Source organism: Lathamus discolor, chromosome 9, assembly GCF_037157495.1.
Source record: "Lathamus discolor isolate bLatDis1 chromosome 9, bLatDis1.hap1, whole genome shotgun sequence".
Taxonomy (NCBI): Eukaryota; Metazoa; Chordata; class Aves; order Psittaciformes; family Psittacidae; genus Lathamus; species Lathamus discolor.
Window position 1 is genome coordinate 3,289,197 of NC_088892.1, and position 20,296 is coordinate 3,309,492.

The 20,296-nt window shown below is 51.8% G+C and overlaps 1 protein-coding gene across 2 annotated transcripts in view; it reads left to right on the top strand.

The window, feature by feature from the left end:
• Positions 1–2,017: 2,017 nt before the first annotated feature.
• Positions 2,018–20,296, top strand: part of STARD8 (StAR related lipid transfer domain containing 8) — a 66,104-nt gene continuing 47,825 nt past the window's right edge. The window contains exons 1-4 of one of the 2 annotated variants that reach the window (XM_065690111.1): positions 2,018–2,196; positions 3,432–3,649; positions 3,752–3,930; positions 16,095–16,128. In XM_065690111.1, the coding sequence (XP_065546183.1) occupies positions 3,553–3,649; positions 3,752–3,930; positions 16,095–16,128 (310 nt within the window). In that variant the 5' untranslated portion in view covers positions 2,018–2,196; positions 3,432–3,552. Of the gene's footprint in view, positions 2,197–3,431; positions 3,650–3,751; positions 3,931–12,401; positions 12,666–16,094; positions 16,129–20,296 lie in introns of those variants that run through there. The other variant, XM_065690113.1, reaches the window with a different exon arrangement.

Here is a 20,296-nt window from a genome sequence, read left to right on the forward strand (position 1 = left end):
TCAATTTGCTCAGGTTTTAGTTTTGCCTGTAGTCCTGTCTGGTCATAGGCTTTGCTGTGAGGAATGAGCAGCTGTGCTGGTTTACCGTGAGATAGGTGTTTATGTGGGCAAGCCCTCTCTGGTTTCCTTAACCACCTCATCAACACAAGTCTGCCCAAGTGGTGCTTACTGGGACTCAGTGTGATTCAAATACAAGGAGACTCCATAAGGCATGGCTAAAGTTGTGGCATTGGCTTGGTAGGAAGGTGGCTTAATCAATGAACGGCAATTAGAAACCATCCTCGACTGGTACTGGAATTCACAGTATGTCCTTGCTCCTGTAGTGTACCGGCAGAGACTCCCTAGCAGCAGCCTGGCACCCTGGTTGGAGAGCCTGAGCTAGGGCTGCTGGCAGCAGAACAGGGATAACCTGCTCCACGGCCCTCGCTTCTGTTGGAGAAGGTCAAAATGTCCCGGTGGTCACCAGAGGGCGGCACGACCTTGCAGTCCTTTCCAGCTTGGCTTTGTCTCTCCTGTTTTACTTTGCCCCCCTTGGTTTTTCCTGCTCCACCGAAGGAGATCTGGGCTGCAGCAGCTTGTTTTTCAGGTTCTGTTCAGAGAGGGCAAGGAGCCTGGAGAGGTGAACTCTGAACATCCGACCTCAGCCACCACCAGTGTGCAAGGAGGCTCACATCACTGTGCCTGGCCAGCTCCTGCTGTGGGGTCTCCACATGGTCTGCCTCTTCTGGAGCACTTCTGCAATTTTGAGCAAGATTACTTTCAACAAGGGAGTAAATCCATTTAGAACTATGATAGGAAATCACTAAAACCTTCTGGATTATTTCTATCTATTAGTCAGTTAATGCATTTACACTCTGAAGCATCCTCTTATGCTTCTGTGTATCACAGAGCAATTCCTCAGTGATAGATACTTTGTTTTACATTTGCCCAGGTTATTGATGGATGGGATACTGAGCAAACGTTAAGGTTTTGTGCAGAGTCAGGGCTTATTAGAAGCTTAGCATTTTAAAACTGGTCTTACATGAGTGCATAGCAAATTTTACTGTAGTCTTGCTTTTGGTGTGCTGATGTAACCGGAGTAGCTTGCCTTGCACATTAGTAAAAGAGATGTTATCAAGGAGCTCACAAGAGCCAAAAAGCTTGACCTTTTTCCAGAAGCAGTGTTTTGCAATCTGTTCAGCTTTGCTCTTGGAAGCAAAAGTGTTGGACCTGAAAGAATTGGAGAGAGACCACCCTGGCTCATCAGCAGTTTGCACATTGTCCATTGCTGATGCTTATTGAGCAGATGGGCTCTGGCTTCCTCCTCCTCTTCCACAGCCTGCCTGCTCTGTCCTGACATTGGTGCCAGGGGGAGGGTACTTAGCAAAAAGAAGAGTGTAGGTTAAGCACAAGTGCAGACTGACTAGTAATGAAGTCTGAAAAATACTAAGATTTTGCCATTGGCTACAGCAGTGTGTTTTCTCTGTGGTTTGGGTTTATTTTCCATAAACTCTGTATATCGTTATTGTTGATCAAAATTAACTTTTTTTGCAAAGTTACTACAGGCAAAATTACTTTGCTCTTTAATGTGAACTTTAAGAATTGTGAGTGATTTAAAGTCACAAATGCCATTTGTTAATCAGACTCTTCAATCAATCAGATAATCTGAATGTGGCCCTCTGTTTCTTTGTTTTGCTGTGTTTTTTTGGTTTTGGTTTTTTTGGTTTTTTTTCAACGAATGGGTCCAAATGTTCTGAAATGCAAATTCATGGCCCAGAAATGAAAGGTGGTGGTGTTTGTTCTGTTTTTGTTCCCTGAGAGATACTCTATCTGGATAAAGCTTGAACTCTCCCACCTCCCCCAGCTAATCTTTTAAGGCTAATATTCTGTGTGCTGAATTGTATGTTAGGGCAAGTGAACAGTGCAGGTAACAGTCGTAGGAAGCACTTTCCCGGTGAATTCAGGGAGTAACGCACCCAGCAAACCTGTTGACTGTTGGTACAGTGAACCCGTGATTCCTGACCTTTGGCTTTCTTGACAGACTGCAGGAGCTGGAAGTGAAGCTGGAGACTGCTAAACCCTCACATCGCTTGTACTCTGCTGTGTGCAGGGAGGTTTGGCTCTTTGAGGTGCTCCCTACCCCCAGAGCCCTTTGCAGGAGCAGGAGAAGCTGGACGAGACATGCCGAAGAGAGCAGAGTGGCGATCTCAGTGGAAGGTAACATCCCTGAAGGTACGGTGTGGCAAGGAGCTCGCACGTGTGGGGTTGCCAGTTTTGACAGATGCGAGAGTTGCTGCATTGCTCTGCTGTCACCTTGTCCCAGGGTTGATGCCTGTGCTGCTCAGGGTTTGGCATGTGCATGGCAGGGAATGGGTCCCTGAGAGACGGGAGTATTTAATCTGGATTCTGTTCTCACTTCTAGTGAGAATAAAAAGCTATAAAAACCTGCACTTGCCAGTGTGGGAAGGATAGCTTAATTATTTCCATCTTGATCATTTTCCTTGAACCTTGTCATACTTGGCCCACGTTTCAGAGTTCAAAGTGATTCACTCGCATAGGAAAGTGAACAGGAGTGGTTTGTTCAGTGTGTTACAGCCTCTCTGTGCCTGGCACCTCAGCACATCTGCCTCTCTAAGCCTTCTGTGATAAGCTGCTGTTTGTGTTGTAGTCTGAAGTGAGGGAGCCGAAAGTCAATAGGAGCTGCAGGGACAGCAAAGCAGACTCCTGCCACCCTGATGCTCTGTTGTTGCCGTAGCAGGAGGATGAGTTCTCCCAGTGCTGCTCTCATGCCCAGGTGGCAGGAGACGAACAGATACCATTTGTCTCTGCTGAACTCCTCCTGCACATGCTTCTCCTGGGAGGCCTGAGACAGCATCTCCTACACTGCTTGAAGCACACCTTCAGACAGCACCTGCATGCATCATATCTCAACAAGACCCCTCCAAAGCCTTCCTCTTTCCCCAAGTGCTATGTTGCTGGCAGTGGGAAGGGCATGATGTGAAGCACAGGTTCGGAAAGCATAAAAGGACTTCTCCATTTTAAGAGAGAAATTAATACAAAACTAAGTGGGGGAAAGGCTGAGTAGTGGTCACAGTGTGATTGCACAGATAGCAAGCATCTTTTGTAGGAGGTGTGTTAGTGAATGACATACAGGGAACTGCTACCGGATGGGCAGCTATAGCTGATCAGTGTTGCAGTGTGTATGAGGTATTTTAAACCACCTCTTGACCTGACTGAAGGTTATGCTAGCTGAGTTTTACAGCACGCTGCAACCTCAGAAACAAATGCATCAGGGTCTGCATGCTCCAGTGAGTAAAGCATGTGCATACCTGGAGTAAGAACCATTACATCCCTTTCTAAACAAATGGAACGTAAAGGAAAACAGGGAAAAGAAAAATGAATGTTGTCTTCTGTGTTGGTCTTGCTAAGAAGTTATTTTTTTTCATTGCCAGCTTTCCCTTCTTTAATGGTAGTTAGTGGAGATGAGAAGTGCTGAACACTGAGCAAAGCCACCTGCATCTCCAGGCCAGTGGGATGGGTTTCTGACCTGAGGCTCTTCAGTGGACAAGGAAGATGAGGAAGGTGTCTATGGCTTCTTCTGTCTGGAGCACTGCACGCAGTCCCGAGCATGAGCCTGACTATGTACTGACAGATGATGACTCTTCGCAAGGTCAGTCTTTCCCCAGAACAAAGCACTATCCAAGATTTATCAGCCTCACAGAGGATTGTGCAGGGCACAGAGGAAATGTTACAGGCAAGAATAATTTTTTAGGCAGTGGTGAAGCCTTTGAGTATCCTCAGAGAAGGCATGGGCATGTGCTTGAGCGTGGTGAAACAGATCCAGTGTGGTCTCTCCTGGAGAAACACCAGGACATCCTAGACTGGGAGGAAGATGAGCTTAATGCCTTCTCTCCGCCTCCTGGGGAAATGAAGACATGGTTCAGCCGGCTGGTAAGTGTATCTGTGTTTCAGGTGTATTCACAACCAGAGCCAAGGCACTTCAGAGCAGCTGGTCCTGAGGCTGGGGTGCTCTGGCAGATACTGGGTGTCTTTGTCTTCTCTATACCCTTAAGTCCTGCTTCAGGCTGGTGAAGTGCCATTCAGTGCATGAAGTTGACTTTGTACCCCGTAGCAATTAGTCTTATGCCCTGGGGGGTTTCTACCCAAATAGGAACCAGATTTCTGCTCACCCTCGTGGGGTGGATACAAGGAGCAGAGAGCCATTGAAATAAGTGTATGTGTGTATGTATGTGCTCTGCTTCATTCTTTGCTTAAGCAAGACAGGTGCTTCAGAGGAAAATCTGCAGGGTAATTAGATTTAAAGTTAGATTTAAAATTAACAGATCCTGACCTAGAGCTGCTGCTTTTCCACCTGACTGGCACAAGGCTGTGGTCCCTTACATGGTCCCAGGGGTCCCTATAAGCTGCTTAAGCCCACACAGGCTGAAGCTTAAAACTTTCCTCCATGTTTCTCCTCCTGTTGCTGATGCTGCCTGATGCAAGGCAGGAGTCTGTGATGAGCTCATTAGTTTCTACAAGAAAAAGGAAGAGGGCAAGTACCAGAGCTCTGCAGGAACTGCTGGTTTTTACTTGGATTGTGTTTTCTGGTTCTTCTCAAGTCTTATTCTGGCATTTTGTTTTGTTGTCTCAGGAGCATAAACAGATGGTGCAATTATTTATACCATGCACTGATTTAAAACCTGCCTCTCCCTATAATTCAGTCCTCACTTAGCAAAAAAAGACACGGCTAAGAGCTGGGATGGGGTTGCTGCTTCTCTTTCTCAGGGCTTCTGGATTCTTCACAGCAGCCACAACAGAAGCCTGAGACAGCACAGCCCTGCGCTTAGTGTGAGGGCAGCCTGATGTGTCCTGGGGAAACAGGCACTGGGATGGGACCTGGTGAGTGCAGAGATGGGGCAGAGGTTGCTGGCTCCTAGAAGCAGATTCAGGCTCAAGTGCCTCAGGCATCTTTGTAATTTGGAAAGGAAGGACAAGCGCTTTTGTTCTGATGTTGTGCTTTAGGGGACTTGTACACTATGAAAGTTCGGGTTTGGATGTTTCCAAGTGGGTGAGTTTGGACCCAAGAAGCAAGTCTGTGTTGCTGCGGCCCCTGGAGTCCTCTCCCTGCCTGGCAGTAAGGCAGGCAGGCAACCGTTAGGATCTATGCCTTCTGCCTGCAGTAGCACGGCCACCTCAGTCCCTGAGCTGTCAGGACATAGATCGTTCTCGTTTAGTCTCTGCTTCCTTCACTTTTTCTCTTCTACCTGTTGATCCACTTTGGAGCGGGGAACACATCACTCCAGCTCAGCCCTTCAGCATGGGCTTGAGGGCAGGATGCTGTTGCCAGGACCAGCCTGGCAGCCCCTGTGACCATGGGGGGCTGGGGGAAGGAAAGAATTTGCTGTCAAATAATAATGCTTTTGTGTGCACAAGGGTTGGCACAAAGGGTTTTCTGAAGCTGCCTGAGTTTTCCTGGCACCCCCAAAGGAGGTTTACAGCAGCACGTGTGGCTCCCCTCCAGCCCTGGAAGCACCCCAGGGGCTGCAGTGCCTGTGGGCAGGAGACAGGCATTTGCTGTCCTGGAGCAAGAAGTGTCTCTCCTTATGCAGTCAATGGCCTAAAGAAAAGCCATCGTTGTGGCAGTGATTTTGACTGAAAGGGTGCTAAGAGAAGCTGTGCCTGGTGTTCATTTGTTTTAAATGTCTTCTATGATGCTCCTGAATGGGAAGAGCACCATGCTGATGCCACTGCCCTACTTAGTGCTTGTCTGACCTGGCTGCCTCCTATACTGGAACCCACTCAGCTTTGATGTGTTCTGCTGTTGGGATGCTTGCCGATCAGCCCAGCTCTTTTGAGTTTTGACTGCAGCTACTGCAGTAAACCTGTGCTCTTTAGGACAACTTCTCTTGGGCTCTTTTGTGTCTCTGGCTGCCAAGCTTTGCATTGTGATCCTCTGCACTTCAGCAAGCTTTGCTTGGCCAGGCGGTGGGTCAGGCACAGCCCTTGTCTTGTGATGGCAACCCTCCAGAGACCCTAGAGTGCTGGAGAGTGGCAGTGGAGCCCTGTAAGCCAAAGTGGGCACAGGCTGGCTTGCCTTTGGGTACTGTCACCTTCATGCTCCCACCTGCATCCCAGGGATGCACACCCTGATGCTTGAAGCTGTCAGGGAATTTGACTCCTGACTCCCACAAGCAGAGTGAAGCTGTGCTGGACAGGGTTTGTCTCTGAATTCGGGTGTGGAAAACTCGGTATGTGAATTGTCTAACCCTGTGCAAGTGAGAGAGGCTGTGTGCACATTTGTCTTGCAGGGTTAAGCTTGCAAAGGCCTGCCCTTGCTTGCAGGGAGCAGAGCACTGCACCTGATGGAGATTCCTCTGTCTTGTTAATTAATCCCAAACCTAGGCCAGAATTAGGGTTCGGATCTCCCCCAGACAACAGTTTTCACTAGAACTGTGTGCAAAAATACACGAGGAGGTCAAATGCAGTCTATTAAATGGCATTTAATAGGGCGAGCCTGACAGACAGATGTGCCTCTGTTGCCTGTGATGATTTTTATTTCTTAGCTTCTGACATGTTGGCTGTTGAGGACAGGTAGCTGGGCACCAGTAGGAGCATGCCCCTTGCACCCAGCCAGTTCCCAGCTCTATATGTGTGTATGTGCATGTGTGCGTTGCCAGCCCTTCCCATGCTGGAGAGGGACTCTTCGTCAGGGACAGTAGTGACCGGACAAGGGGTGATGGGTTCAAACTGAAACAGGGGAAGTTTAGGTTAGATATAAGGAAGAAGTTCTTTACCGTGAGGGTGGTGAGGCACTGGCACAGGCTGCCCAGAGAAGTGGTAAATGCTCTATCCCTGGCAGTGTTGAAGGCCAGGTTGGACAGAGCCTTGGGTGACATGGTTTAGTGTGAGGTGTCCCTACCTACAGCAGAGAGTTGGAACTAGATGGTCTTAAGATCCTTTCCAACCCAAGCCATTCTATGATCCTGTGCTGCTCCTGGACAGGATTTGGCTTTGGCAGGAGGGGATTGATCTGCTTTTTCTGCCCAGTGTGGACAGGAGAAGCTGCTATCAAGGGGAAGAGCTTCCAAGCAGCTGCTGCTAAACCAGCTGTGGTTTTGGGAGAACATGGGCCTTGAGGCTCTTTCCATCCACCCTGGGACAGTCAGGCCGTGCCCCTAGCTGTTTATAGCACAGCCCTTTGCTTTCCTATACATTTGCCGCAGGAGACTCCCTGCTCTTGCTAATAATAAAGAGATGCTCGCAATTCCTTGTGCTGGTCTGGCGCCTGCCTTCATGGCATGGGATTAGTGTCCCAGCCAGGCCCTTGTAGCTCAGTGATATTCCCGTGGGAAGGGAAGGCTGCTTTTTGAGCATTCATCTTATGCCACTATTCCATATGTAAAAACGCAGCCTATTCTGTATTTCTTTTCATTTTCAAGACACGGATAGGAGAACTGCAGCAACTTTGCTGGAGGTTTTGCAAGAGCTCAGCCCTGCTTGTGCAGCAGAAATTCCACAGAAACATCCCTGACAAACGTTTTCAGTGACTTCATCTCTTTGTTTAGTGAAATTGAGGAGTTTTGTGAGTCCGTGAGGACTAATTACCTGAGAAGTTTGTCTTTTGTATGCTTACTAAACAAATCAGTACTTGTGACCACATTCACTGGTATTTACAGAACAGACCAGCCTCTGGAGGGAAATGCACTGATTCAGCCTTTGCCAGGACCTCTGAGGGGGCTGGAGAGGATGGGAGAGCTTCTTGGAGCTGCAGATAAGGCAAGGGGCCCTTGGGTCCTCTGAGGGAGTCCAGTGTGCATCTGGGTTAGGGAAAAATGTAATTGGTGTTGAAAGGTGAAGCATTAGCTGGACAGGAGTGCCCCAAGCACTGGGAGTGGGTGTCCCACAGGCAAGGGCCGGGCATTTTCCTGTGTCCTGGTCACAGCACCAGCCTGATGGTATATTCATAGCTTGTCTGTCATGCCTCAAAGTAGAAGCAGCAACTGCCCCGCTGAAATAACTCTCCTTTATCATTAAATAGCCTCTTTGTGTGAGTACATGTGTCAAGGCTCATCACATTGGGTGGTGTCTTTTGTAATCGAGCCTGCATTGGCCAAAGCTGGTCTCTTGCTGATCACCAGCAACATTCCCAGTGCCCTGTTCCAGGGCTGACCTGCTCCCCAGGGTGAGTGTGTGGCAGAGGTGTAGCTCCCAGCCAGGGATGCTGCCAGGCAGATGTTTGGCAATGTCTGGTTGAGCAGCAAATGCCAGGAGCCCTGTTACAAGTGACAGAATTAGATACCCATTTCAAGAGATGATGACTTCTGTTTGAATGGTTTGTTTTCAGAAACAAACCCAAGCAGTTTAGACTCTCAAAGAAAAGTAATAATGCAGACCTTAAGTTATCTCATGTTCCCGAATGCACTATTGGAGACTGGAACATGCACATGGGGATTATTTTTTATGAGAAACTTCCTAAGGGAAAAGCAGTGGTGACAGGCAGGCATGGGGCAGCCGTGGGACAGTGGGAGGTTGTGGAATGTCTTCAACATTCATATACTTCATTAGGCTTTGTGTGGTGCTTGGTGCTTCTTCAATTGTAGGGCACAAAGACCAGCAGAGACCATTGGCTGCTTGGCTGGAGCCCATCACCAAAGTCCATCCTTGGTGATGGCATCGCAGCCCTAGCCCTGGCGTGGGGTGCCATTGCCAGACCTCCCTGGGATGAGCACCTTACCTGGGGGCATGGGAGGCCTGCTCCAGCACAGGAGGGTCATCCCATCCTTGGAAAGCCACTGTCCCTGCAGCCTCTTTGGTGCCATTTCCTGTGGGCAGCAGGTTTTAACATCTGCCCCATGGCTTTCTCCCTGGCCACCCACAGGGTGTCACAGCCCCGGCCCCGGCAGCACCCGCCCAGCAATTCAGCATTATTGAAAGAAAAGGGTTTCTGTTCCTGCTATGCTAATATAGCAAGCGCCTGCTCTGCAGTAGCTGCTCCCTTCCTGACCTCAGGGAAATGCCTGCACACAGCAGCAAGTGGAAAATCACTGCATGCTAATGGCTGGCGGGGGCTGCTCCCTGGCAAGGCGCAGCTCGCCCCCTGCTCACACCTCTTCAGGAGCCCCATGTTTTCCAGCAGAAGTGGGGCCAGCCCTCAGGGTTGGTACCAGCAGTGTTGGTGGCTTCTCTTGCCTGTGATGATGTCATCTGCCAGCTTTTAGCTGTTAACACTGTGCCCGGTGCCACTGAGTGACCGCCGTGACAGCAATAGCTCATCAATGGGACAGGAATAGCACCCGGCCACAGGCATTCTGGGAGGTGACATGGGATCCTCTGCGGCGTGATGTGTTGTGAGAAGAGGCTGTACCTGTCCTCCAAAATACCAGCCCTGTCCCATGACTTATGGAGAAAGCACAATGTTTGTCACAGTGCTGGGTCAGGCTGGTATCTGTCCCAGCTCCAGGGCAGCAGATGGGGCAGCGCTGGCACTCCCCATGTGGAAAGCTGCCAGGGAGTGTGTACAGTGGGGATTTTGCCTTAGAATCAGCCTTTTAAAATTAACTCAGGTTCAAGATGGTTTCTCATGTAAGTCTGAAGGTGATAGTGATAGGAATTATAGATAGAAAGAGGGAGGGAATTAATAGAAATTGCTTTTGTTTTTCCTGTAAATGTCTGTGGAGCAGGTATGTCAGAAATGTTGGGAAGAAACAAACGCAGCAGTGGAACCTGTGTCCTGCCATCACTTGGCATAAATACACAGTTGGCATGTACAGGCTTCAGCCACTTCTCAGTGGATCTGGTCCCCAGGACCTCTTCTTACAGAGGGTGGTATCCTGGTCTGCTGAAGAAGGATCCTAGATTTAAAATTACTTGAATGCTTTTGGGATGACTGGATAGGAAGAAGCTACACAAGTATGCAGATGCCTCTGCGGTTTGTCTCCCAGGCCCTGGGAAGGAGACAGCTTTCTTCTATTTGCATTAACTTTGGGATTTTTTGCTTTTGGAGGAAGTGGGAGAAAGACTTAATGCTGCTGGAGTGAGCCATGAAGCAAGGTGCTGGCGGGGCTGTTTCTCTGGTGGTGCCTTTCTGGTATAGCTGTAGTTAAAGCTCTGGGGCTGCCCCTTTTCCACAAGAACTTCCCCAGTTTTGGCAGGACAGAGCCATCTCCATCAGTCTGTCGTGATCACCCTGTGGAGGTCTGTCTGCACCTCATGTGCTTACTGTGCACAGTCCCTCTGGTGAAAGCTGCCTTCAGAGCATCCCATCCCTGGCAGAGATGGCAAGGAAGGAGCGTGTCTCCCGCACCTAAACCAGGCTGAGGGTAGGAGATCTGGGTATGCTCTGCCTTGCGCACTTCCTGGGGCTCCACAGCCAGCTCTGCCCTGCTCCAAGGGGAATGCCTGCACTTCTGTGTTGAGAACAGCAGTGGCAATGGCTGGGAGGATCTTGTGCATGATCCTGCAGTAGCAATGCCTTGCGCTGGCAGCTTCAACATGATGGTAGCAGTGTTTGGTGAATGGGCACATCTGGAAAAGGGTACTTATCCCAGCTGCCTCTGTCCATGGAGGGGAATTATTTGCAAGTCCTTGGAATAAAAAATGCAGCCCTGGAGGCAGTGGTGAGTGATTTACAGAGGGTTGCTCACTGTCAGTCAGCAGCATCTGGCCTTAACTCCTTTATGCACCCTCTTGGGGGTAAAAAGCTTGCTAGGAAAGGTGACCCTGGGCACATGTGCCACAGAAGTGAGGCTGTCTTCCTGGTCCCAGGCATTTAAAAGAGGCAAAAAGAGGCTGGTTCACAAAGTTTGCGCTGTGCCTTGGTGCCCCCAGCCCCAATAATGGTGCACCGGCCCAATAATGCAGGGGACACGGTGGAGGAGATGCGGCTGGTGCCAAGCCTGGGAGCGGTGCCACAACTCTCTGAGGAATGAGTGAGGGGGAGATGGAAGGAGGCAGCTGGAGCCGGCGCCGGGACGGATGCCGCCTGTGTGCTGCTGCTGGGGCTGGGCCACTGCCATCCTGTGGATCCATGGGCCTGAGTGCAGGATGCTGCAGGGGTGCTGGTGCCTGACACCATCATCTCCACGTGGGTGCAGCTTCTCCAGCTCTGCTGTGTCGTGGTCTTCCACACTCCTGTCCTTGCCTTGTCCCACGAGCTGTGACTGCTCTCTCTGCTTTGCTGCAGACAGCACCACTGAGGCTGGCGCTGATCCCCCTGTATTGGAGATTTGGTATGTGAGTGTGCTCCTTTGGCTCAGCAGTGGTGGTGGCTTGGGAGAGGTACCAAATCCCTGCAGTGTCCCGTGCTTACGCTGCTACTGACCAGGGTCCTGCCCACCCTGTCCCCTTGGTGCTTTGCTCACTCTGCTCATCTCCCTGCTGGTCCTGCCTTCCCTGGCACTGGGGCAGGCACGGAAATGTGGCAGAGGCGGCCCCAGGACAGCAGCACTGTGATGCTGAGACACCAGTCCTGCTTTGGGGGGCCCAGCACTGCGTCTTGGTCTGTCCTTGCTGACATTTGGCAGTGGGCTCAGCTGCCGCATGCACCAGCTGCTGGGGTATCACACTACAAATGGCACGTTGTCCTGGGGCAGAGCCACTGCGTTCCTGCACGTCACCCACCTGAAGAGGCCCTGGGCTTTGTGTGGGAAGGATCATCCCCCGGAACACGGGGTAGGCAGGAGCAGTGCTGCTGGCTTGCTGGGCATCCACCAAGTGTCCTGTGGGAGCGTGGCTGCTGATCAATTTGCCATTGCTTATTCTGAAATAATCACATAAATGACCAGTTGGTGAGGTGTTCTTGTGTGCCTGGGGGAAGCCTTCTAGCCCGGAGGACTGTGGGCCTGTGCATCCCGTGGCTTGCACAAAAGTTTGTGGCATTGCCTTTTATTATGGTCCTTGTGAGCAAACACTAAGCTTGCACTAATGTTTGCGGAAGATAAGGAGCTGTGAATGGAGTTGGACTGAATGGCTGGGCCACATCTTATGACTGGGGGTGGGTTTTCCCTCTTTTTCTCTCTGCTGGGGTCCCACTGGAGGATTGCCCACAGCTCTGGGGTGAGGCTGGCCACAGCACAGGCAGAGCAATGTGATTATGTGAGTACAGCTTGTCCCTCAGAGGTGAGAGCGTCGGGAGCCCTCTCGAGTGCATCTGTTACCGCTGCTGGTGAGCTGGAGCAGGGACTGTAGCAGAAATCCAAACTGGGGTTTGGGTTTCCAATGTCCTATATGTGCCTTTGACAGCCAAACTCCCAGTTATTCTGCTCTAAGGGGTGTTTCTTTTCCCTTTCTCCTTCCTGCTGCCTGGGAACCAAGAAGGGGAGCGCTGCTCAGTGTCTTCAAGGCAGGAAGGAAAGCCTGGAGCTGTTTAAAACTCGCAATCTTCAGGGAATTTCAGTCGCCGTCCAAGCCTGTTCGCAACCAACTGAATAACGGTGCAGGGTTTGAATCGCTGGCCCGCCTCCGCAGGCAGCGCTGCCTCCTCCCTTCGTCCTCGCTGCCTGTGCCGAGCTCCTGCCCGCACTGGGGCTCTGCCCGGCGCTGTGTGCCGCAGGCAGCAGCCATGGGGGTGCCGGGGGGGCCCCTCCCCAGGGCTTACACTGCGGTCTAGGGGAGCTCCATGCCTGCCCCCCACCCGGTCCATCATGCCATTGCTGGATTTCTTCTGGGCTTGCTTCAAAAGAGCCAAGGTAAGGGATTGCGTGTTTAGTAGTGTCTGTCCTTCTGACACCCTCCCAATTTGAGGAGAAGCTGTCAGAAGGGATGGCGGGGGAGGCGTTTTTAGCAGGGCTGGGGCTTGCTCATGGTGCTTGACATCTGCTCTGGAGGGATATCATGCCTGTGCCCCACACGCATGTGAAAGGTTCATTGCGAAGGGGCTGCATGCGGGTGTGTTGGTCAGCATCAGCCAAGTACCCACGTCCCATAGCCACGGCAGGCAGGGTGCTGTGCTCAGCTGAACGCAGGCAGCAGGGGCATAATGGGTGTAGCGCTGGTGAACAGGGCAGTCAGTGGGCTTTGTGTGTGTGTGTGTGTGTGTGTGTGTGTGTGTGTGTGTGTGTGTGTGTGTGTGTGTTTGTGCTATCACCCCCAGCATGGTCTGCCCATGCCTGGGCAGGGGACCCCTGTGCAAATCAGGGCATGGCAATGGGGACACGTTTGGCTTTGCCGACCTGTGGCAGCTGGAAGTGGGATGACAAAGGAACAGTGAGACTGGAGGCCTTGAGTTTTTAATTTCCTGCAGCAGTGGTTCTCATGGCATCTGGTATTTTTCATTTGGGTTTAATTCCTCGTCCGTTGCCTTAATAACATGCAACTCCCTCTCTGGCTGCCTGTTTGATTTATTGTATCACAGCCTGTGCTGTGAGGTGGTAGGTGTGCTGGGTAGATTTCAGAGGTATTGTCAGTATGGATTTCAGGAGTTTTGGATTGGAAAAAGCAGTAAAATCCCTTTACAACCAGTACTGTTCACCAAGCTGCGTCAAGCCAGTGGGTCTGCCATGGTGAAATGAATATGGAATGCGCGCTGTTCCCCCGGGGCTTCCATGGAAAGCTCAAAATAGTTGAGTCTAAAAATGACATTTGTGAAATTCATTAATAATATTAGTAGCTGTCTTGTCCCTGCTGTCTCCAGAGAGCTTAACATGTCCTTGTTAACCCTCCTTGTCCCTGTGAGCTCTGTGTTGTCATTGCCATCACACTCAAGGTGGTGCAGAGATGGAAGCTGGGTCCCACATCCCCCCTTGCAGAGCTGCAGCTACCAAAGGGCCCTAGTGCCATGGACACCACCAAAGTTGAAAGCAACCAGTAGATGCTGGCATCATCACCTCGAGCCCATCAAACGCTGCGGTGGCCCCAGTGGCATGGGAGGGAGAAGGTGGCTCCTGTCCTCACTGTCCCCAGCTCCCCCGGCAGCAGCTGCTCCTCTGGCTGTGGCCCCAGGCAGTGCATAGGGCTTCTCTCACCCTGGTGCATTCCTGGCCCATCTCACTGAGGATACCTTCCTATCTGAACTCACGGTTTTACTGATTATGCCAGTATTTGTGTCTCCTTCTTGCCTAGGAAATGCTTTGCAGGCTGCCTGGAGCAGTGTGGAGGCTGAGCACAGGGAAGAGTTGTTTATGGGTCTGGGAGTAAATTTGTTCCTTGGTTCTGGGGCTCGTTCTCCCCATTGTCACCCCTGGGCATTAAGGAGTCACAGCCAGGGACCTGTGCATGGGCCCATAATAAGGGCTTTGGTGCCAGCCAGGTGCTTTGAGGCTGAAGGCATGGGGATATCACCCTTCTGCTTGGCAAGCACTGATGGCCTCATGTGGGGCTGAGGCTTCTGCCTGGTTTCCTACTTTCCTCCCTGTGCCGGTGTTGCTCAGTTACTCATCATGAACCGCAAAGGAACCTCTTGAAGATGGAGAAATGTGCAGGGCTCTGCCTGTGGGATTAAAGCTTTCTGGGTTAAATGAAGTAGAGCTGTGGCTGGTGGAAGAATTTGTGGGGAAAAAACAAGGTGCTAGGGCCAGGATGTGACAGCCAGGGAGAGGAGGCTCCCCAGAGCTGCCTTAGCACCAGGACCAGCTTTCCCTGCCCTTGCCATGGCCTGGGAGAGCAGCCCTACCTCATCGCCCACTCTGTGGGCATCTGCTACATGTGCCGGCTGCAAGGCTGATTGATGGCTGCAGAGCTTGTGATAACAGACATGATGGGGGTCCCAGTGATCATCTCCCTGTCCAAATGTTTTCAGCTCTGACACTCTCCAGCTGCCCACACACTGCCGGATCAGGGCCTGGGCATCTGTGCAGGCTCTCCCTGGGGAGGAGAGAGCCGAGCATGCAGCAGCTCCCAGGGCTTCCCTCCAGTGAGAGCAGATTCATCAGTACCAAATGCACTAGAGGACCATGGTGACCTTCCCACTGCAAACACGGGCACACGGTGAGGCTGAGAACTCCAGCCCCGCTGATGTGCATCTCTTGGGCAGGCGCTGCCCTAAGAAGCCCAGCAGCAGGGAGATGGTTAAGCCCATCTCCCCCCGGGTCATCCCCAGCCCTGCTGCTCTGGCAGGAAGAGGGGTCCCGAGTGGCCTGTGGGAAAGGCCGGCTCAGCAGCGCACTGCATTCCTGCAGTGAGCCTCGCCAGCGCCTCTGGCCCTGCTCAGCGGGGCCGGGGTGCACTGGAGGGGGCTTGCCTGTGCCTGGAGAGGGACCTGGGAGTTTCCTGGGCTCTGTGCTCACCACAGGATCCTGGCAGTGCTGGGTCCCTCCTGCTTCTCCACCTCCATGCAAATTGCTGTGGTCTCCCATGTGCTGGTGAGGCTCTGCTGTCTGTAAATCCCATTCCCCCGGCTTTATCCCTGCATAATTCTAGCCATAGATAAGTATCAGACCCTGTGTATGGTGCTGATGGCCCCTTCTCCATCCCGTGTGTTGTGCCAGTGGAGAGACTTAGGGAGCGACAGTCCAGCCTGTTTTCAGCTTTCCTTTGTTGTTCTCTTCCTTTCTTTATTGTCGGCTTTCCGTGCCTGCAGCCACCATTGTACGCTCTGCCTCCAGACCTACTAATGCAATTAAAATGTGGACATCTCCGCTGCCATCTGTGCGTCCACAGAGGTACCAAGGGACGTGCTGGGGGGACCCCAGCCTGGTTCCCTTGCTGCTTTGATCCCTTGCTGTGGGTCTGACAGCTCTTGCCTCCTTCCCTGTCTCCTCTCTGACTATTTTGCAGCATCCTTGTCAAGCAGAAAGGTCAGTCTCTCCAGCCATCCCTTTTTCCCTGGCTCTGTTGCCTATACCATGTATGTAGAGCCCCTGGTCCTGGCTACTGCTGCTCCTCTGATGGCTTCCAGTGTGCTGGGAGCCCCGGTGGTGGGCACGTGCTGGGCACACCGCGCTTGCCCAGTGCTCTGGGGTATGTTTGGCATTGGTGGTGTAAAGCCAGTGGGGCTGATGCATTTGGGACAAGCCTTTGCTAGAGCTCTGGTTGTGCTCAGAACTGGAGCAGGCAGCTCCTTTCCTGGCAAAGAGGAGGCTGAATCAGGGCCTGAGCTCAAACAAGTGGTGGGAGTCCATGAGTGTGACAATCACAAAGATAACAAAATGATTTTACTTTACTTTTCTTTCTTTTCACAGTGCTTCACTTTGCTGGAAGATAAAAAAGATGCAGGTAAGCTGTGACAATGTTTTTGGGACGGAATGCCCTCGCTGCGGGGTGGACAGAGATTACAAGTACCCTCCTCTTGCTGAGCTTCTGGTTTCTTCTGCCAGCAGTGTGATATTCCCCCAACTATATTGTTCAAAGGGGTAGCAAAGGCAACCAGCATGAGGCAGTGCCAGCCAGGCTGAGTCCCAGCAGTACAGGAGGGACCCCCAACACATGTCGAGCCCCTCCTTCACCCCATCCTTTGCTCCATCCTTTCCCCACCCTGGCTGCAAGCGTGGCTTGGCCTTGTGTTGCAGTCATCACCAGTGGCATCCTGCCACTGTGCGTGTAGAGTCCCCCCTGCAGAGAGGCACAGGTCCCCTCTTGGTGTGTGTGTGCTGCTGTAGCTGTGCCCATCAACCAGCACAGACTGGCAGCAGCTCTGCTACTTTCGGTTTCCTTTTCAAGCCCTCTCTTCTTTATGGTGAACAACTTTGTGCTTTGCAGACAAGCTCATTAGGACCTCCACAGATTTGAAGCTGCTGTGCCACAGGGAGGAGGGTCTCCCCCAGCTTGCAGCCCCTCAGCTATGTGTGATTGAGATGTCTCGCCAGTGACAGCCAGGCAGGAGGGAATCGCGGTACAGCTCTGACTGAGCCATGGTTCTTGTGCGCGTGTCCAGGGGCTGCTTCTGTCCAAACCATCCCTCTGCAAAGGCAGGGGGAGATGCTAGGGGTCAGAGCCACCCTGCTGTTGCGGGGGTCATGAGGCCTGGGGAGGCCAGAAGCTGGTGATGGGCTGGAGGAGGAGGAGGTGTGTGCCTTGGGGATGGTAACCATGGGGCTTATAGGCTCCTGGATGGGGCATGGGCAGCTGCTTCTTGTAAGAGCAGGTCCCTGTTGCCAGACCTGTCTGAAACAGTGTTCTGGTCCTGGCTGCTGCTTTGCTGACTGTGAAGAAATGCTCTGATCTCACTTTGTCCTCATGTTCCATCCCAGAGAAACAGCCCCACTGCCAAGCATTGTCCAGCTCGTGGGCAAGATGGGTAAAAATCTTATAATTTCACTGGTTGGTGCAATGGAGGCTTTTTTGCAGAGAGGGAAACACCGCCTTACTGGGAGTCCATGGCATGTGCCTGGGCATCTCCCAGCAGTTCCACTAACCGGAGGGCAATGACCTGGCCTCTTGTTTTCCATCCACATAAGGGTTAGGTGAGCACTAAACCCAGGGGAGCAAGAGTCCAGGAGCACAGGAAAGCTCTGGACAACAAAAGGGGCTTTGTGAATGGAGCTCCAGAGGTAATCCTGGGTGGTCTTTCTTGCCCTTTCACAGGAGAGATTAAGAACATGAATATCAAGAGTTTGTTAAGAAGGGTTAAAGAGCCCTGTGTAAGGGAAAGGGCAGAGAAGACATCTGTGACAGAACACATCTGTGGCTAGGACTTTGGGGGGCAAGAATATTTCTAGGGTATTTTCCTTTGGGTAAACCTGCCTGTAAAATCCAAGTCTCAGCAACATTCACAACAAACCCGGCCAACACCTTCCTGGACACATGCCCACATCTCACCCTGACAAGCTCTGTGGTGCTGGAGGGATGCTCAGCCATCAGTGTCATGTTTGTGGAGGGGTCTGAGGGCTGGAGCCCTCACGTACAGGAGCAGCTATGGTGTCACACCAAAGGATTCGTCCCCTGCGATTCTATGCATCATCTGGATTGTGGCATCACTGTAACCTGCAGCAGCATGGCTGAACCTCTCCCTTTCATGGACTTGGAGCAAGCCTGAAGTCAGTTCATACCCTCTGCTGGGGTTTTTAGAGCTCTGAGAAGAGGCTGGTGCAGTTGCTTTGCTGCCCTCTCAGCTGATAGTCCCCAGACGGTGCTCGGACAAATGGGGTCACTTAAGGAAACATTCAGATGCTGGTCTCAGGAGACTGTTCCCTTCCCTGATGATTTTCTGGCCAAGAGGACCTCAGCTCTGGAGACAACAGCGTGAGGCAGGGTTGAGCTAGTTCTGCGTCTGTCCTGGGAGCGGTTGGGAACGTGTCTCCTGTAGCTCTTCCATTGCTTTCTGGAGCTGTCCCTGACTTCGCATACAGCACTGCTGCTCTCCCAGCACACACAGCAAACTCCCTGAGCTGCTTCCCAAAGTGCAGCCAGGCCCATTCCTGATTCCCAGGCCCCATCCCTGCCTGCGAGCATCTGGGAGCCAAGGCTGTGCTGCTGTTGTCCCTTTCTTGAACGCTGACTGTACGAATCCACTGCTGCTTCCCACTGTCATTAAAATAGATGGGCATGCTGCACTCAGCTCCTCGGCAGCAGTGGTGGAAAACAACTCGGATTTCACTGTCTCAGGGGTAACCTTTCAGCAGGAGCCTGCAGGGACTCGATCTGGGAGACATTGGTGGCGCTTGGGCCAGAATCGAGTGCTGAGGGAGATGGCGAACAGTCATCGCCGATAGCCACCTCCACAGGCAGTCACTGGCTCAGTTTGGATTGAAGGCAAATGGCCCAGAGCTTTGATTGACCAGCCCAAACTATGTGGTGTGCTACCTGGGGGGAAGAGCCCGGGCTGAGTCCTCCCATCCTGTGGCATAAGCAGGTAACCTGTGTCCCTGCCATGGCACGCATTACCAGCAGCAGGGCCCCAGCTCACATGGCTATGGGGTCCCCAGCCCCAAGCCATCTGCTGGAGCTGTCCCAGCCAGGGCCAGGCTTTCATGGATTTCCTAACCCTCTGCTTCCCCTCCAACATTCACTTCCCATGTATTGTTTCAGACAAAGCTGAAAGGAAATGCTTGCAGACCAGCCATCATGTGAAAACTGCATCCCCCACATCAATTCCTGACGATAGCCAGCATCAGGCCTCTCCAGAAGTAGGATGGGGAGCATACTCTGCAAATGTCATTAAGCAGTGGCCTCCTCTGACTGCTGAGAGACGAGGATTGTGCTCGCGGCTTCTTTCATGCAGCCAGGCAGTGATGGCATTACAGTATTTCAAAAGTGGGCCCCTGTGACTGGACATGGTGAAATAATAGAGAAAAGAAGCATGAGGGACTCTGATGAACTTTTGCCCCTGCATGAAATAATAAGGTTGTATTTACCCAGCATCTGGATCTCTGAAAATAACCTGCTAAATTTAGCTGTTGTTGATATGTTGTCACAGCTGAGCTATTCTTCTTCTCTCTTTACATGAAAATCTCTTGGCTGGTTCTGCTGGTTTGAAGCATGAGCCGTTCGCTCCTCGCCTGGTGCGTGTGTGTATGTTCAGTGCCCTGTTTTGGGGTGAAAAGATGGGGATTGGGATCTGTTTTTCTGTCATTGCCTGAATTGGGTGAAAGGGAGAGAGACAGGGCTGGTGGGGTGCTGCTGTACCCTGAGCAGCAGGCTGCGCTCTGGTTGCAGCACCAGTGTAAGGGAGGGAACTGAAGCTGATCCATGGCTTGAAGGGGTGAGTGGGATGCTGGATGGTGCTGCAGCGACCTGTTTCTGGGGACTTTTGCAACTCCCTGAGAAATTGCTGCCTGTTACATGGTGGAAAATGTGGTCACGGGTCTGGATCACAGCTGAAGAGGTGGGAAGTAGAAAAGATGAACTGAATGTGATTATGAGTGGATTTGGTGGGACATGTGATGGAAGTGACTCTGTGCTGCTCCTTCCCCTTCCTTGTCTACCCATGTGCTGTCTTGGGCTTGGCTACTGAATTATGCTGATATGCTGACCTCCATCCCAAAGGAACTTCAGGTCCCCCTGGGACCTGGGCCAGCAGCAGCCCCATCCTGGAGCTCCACTGGTGCTGACCTGGGAACAGTGGTGTCCGACCCATGCTTGAATGGGTTCTACTGTGCTCTGGGGTATTTTTCATGAAGGAAGGGAGTCGATTCCCAAATACTTTCATTTTCCTTCTGTTACAGCCTCTGTTGCCTTACTGCTGGGCATTCTCTTGTCACTGAGGATTGACCCTGTGCCTGGCTAGTGTAAAAGGCTCCATGATCAGCTCTTAGTAGTAAAAAATCTTTTTACAAAACTAAAAAGATAATTGTTAAATGAGAATTTATGCACGACAAATCACCCTGCCAAGGCAGCTTCAAAGCAAACAGTTTATGCTTCTTTCCGTCATATGTTTTCTCAGGAGCTGGGACAGCATCTCCTGAGGCTTGAGGCACAATCTCCAGAGCTTCCTTTTCAGACTTCT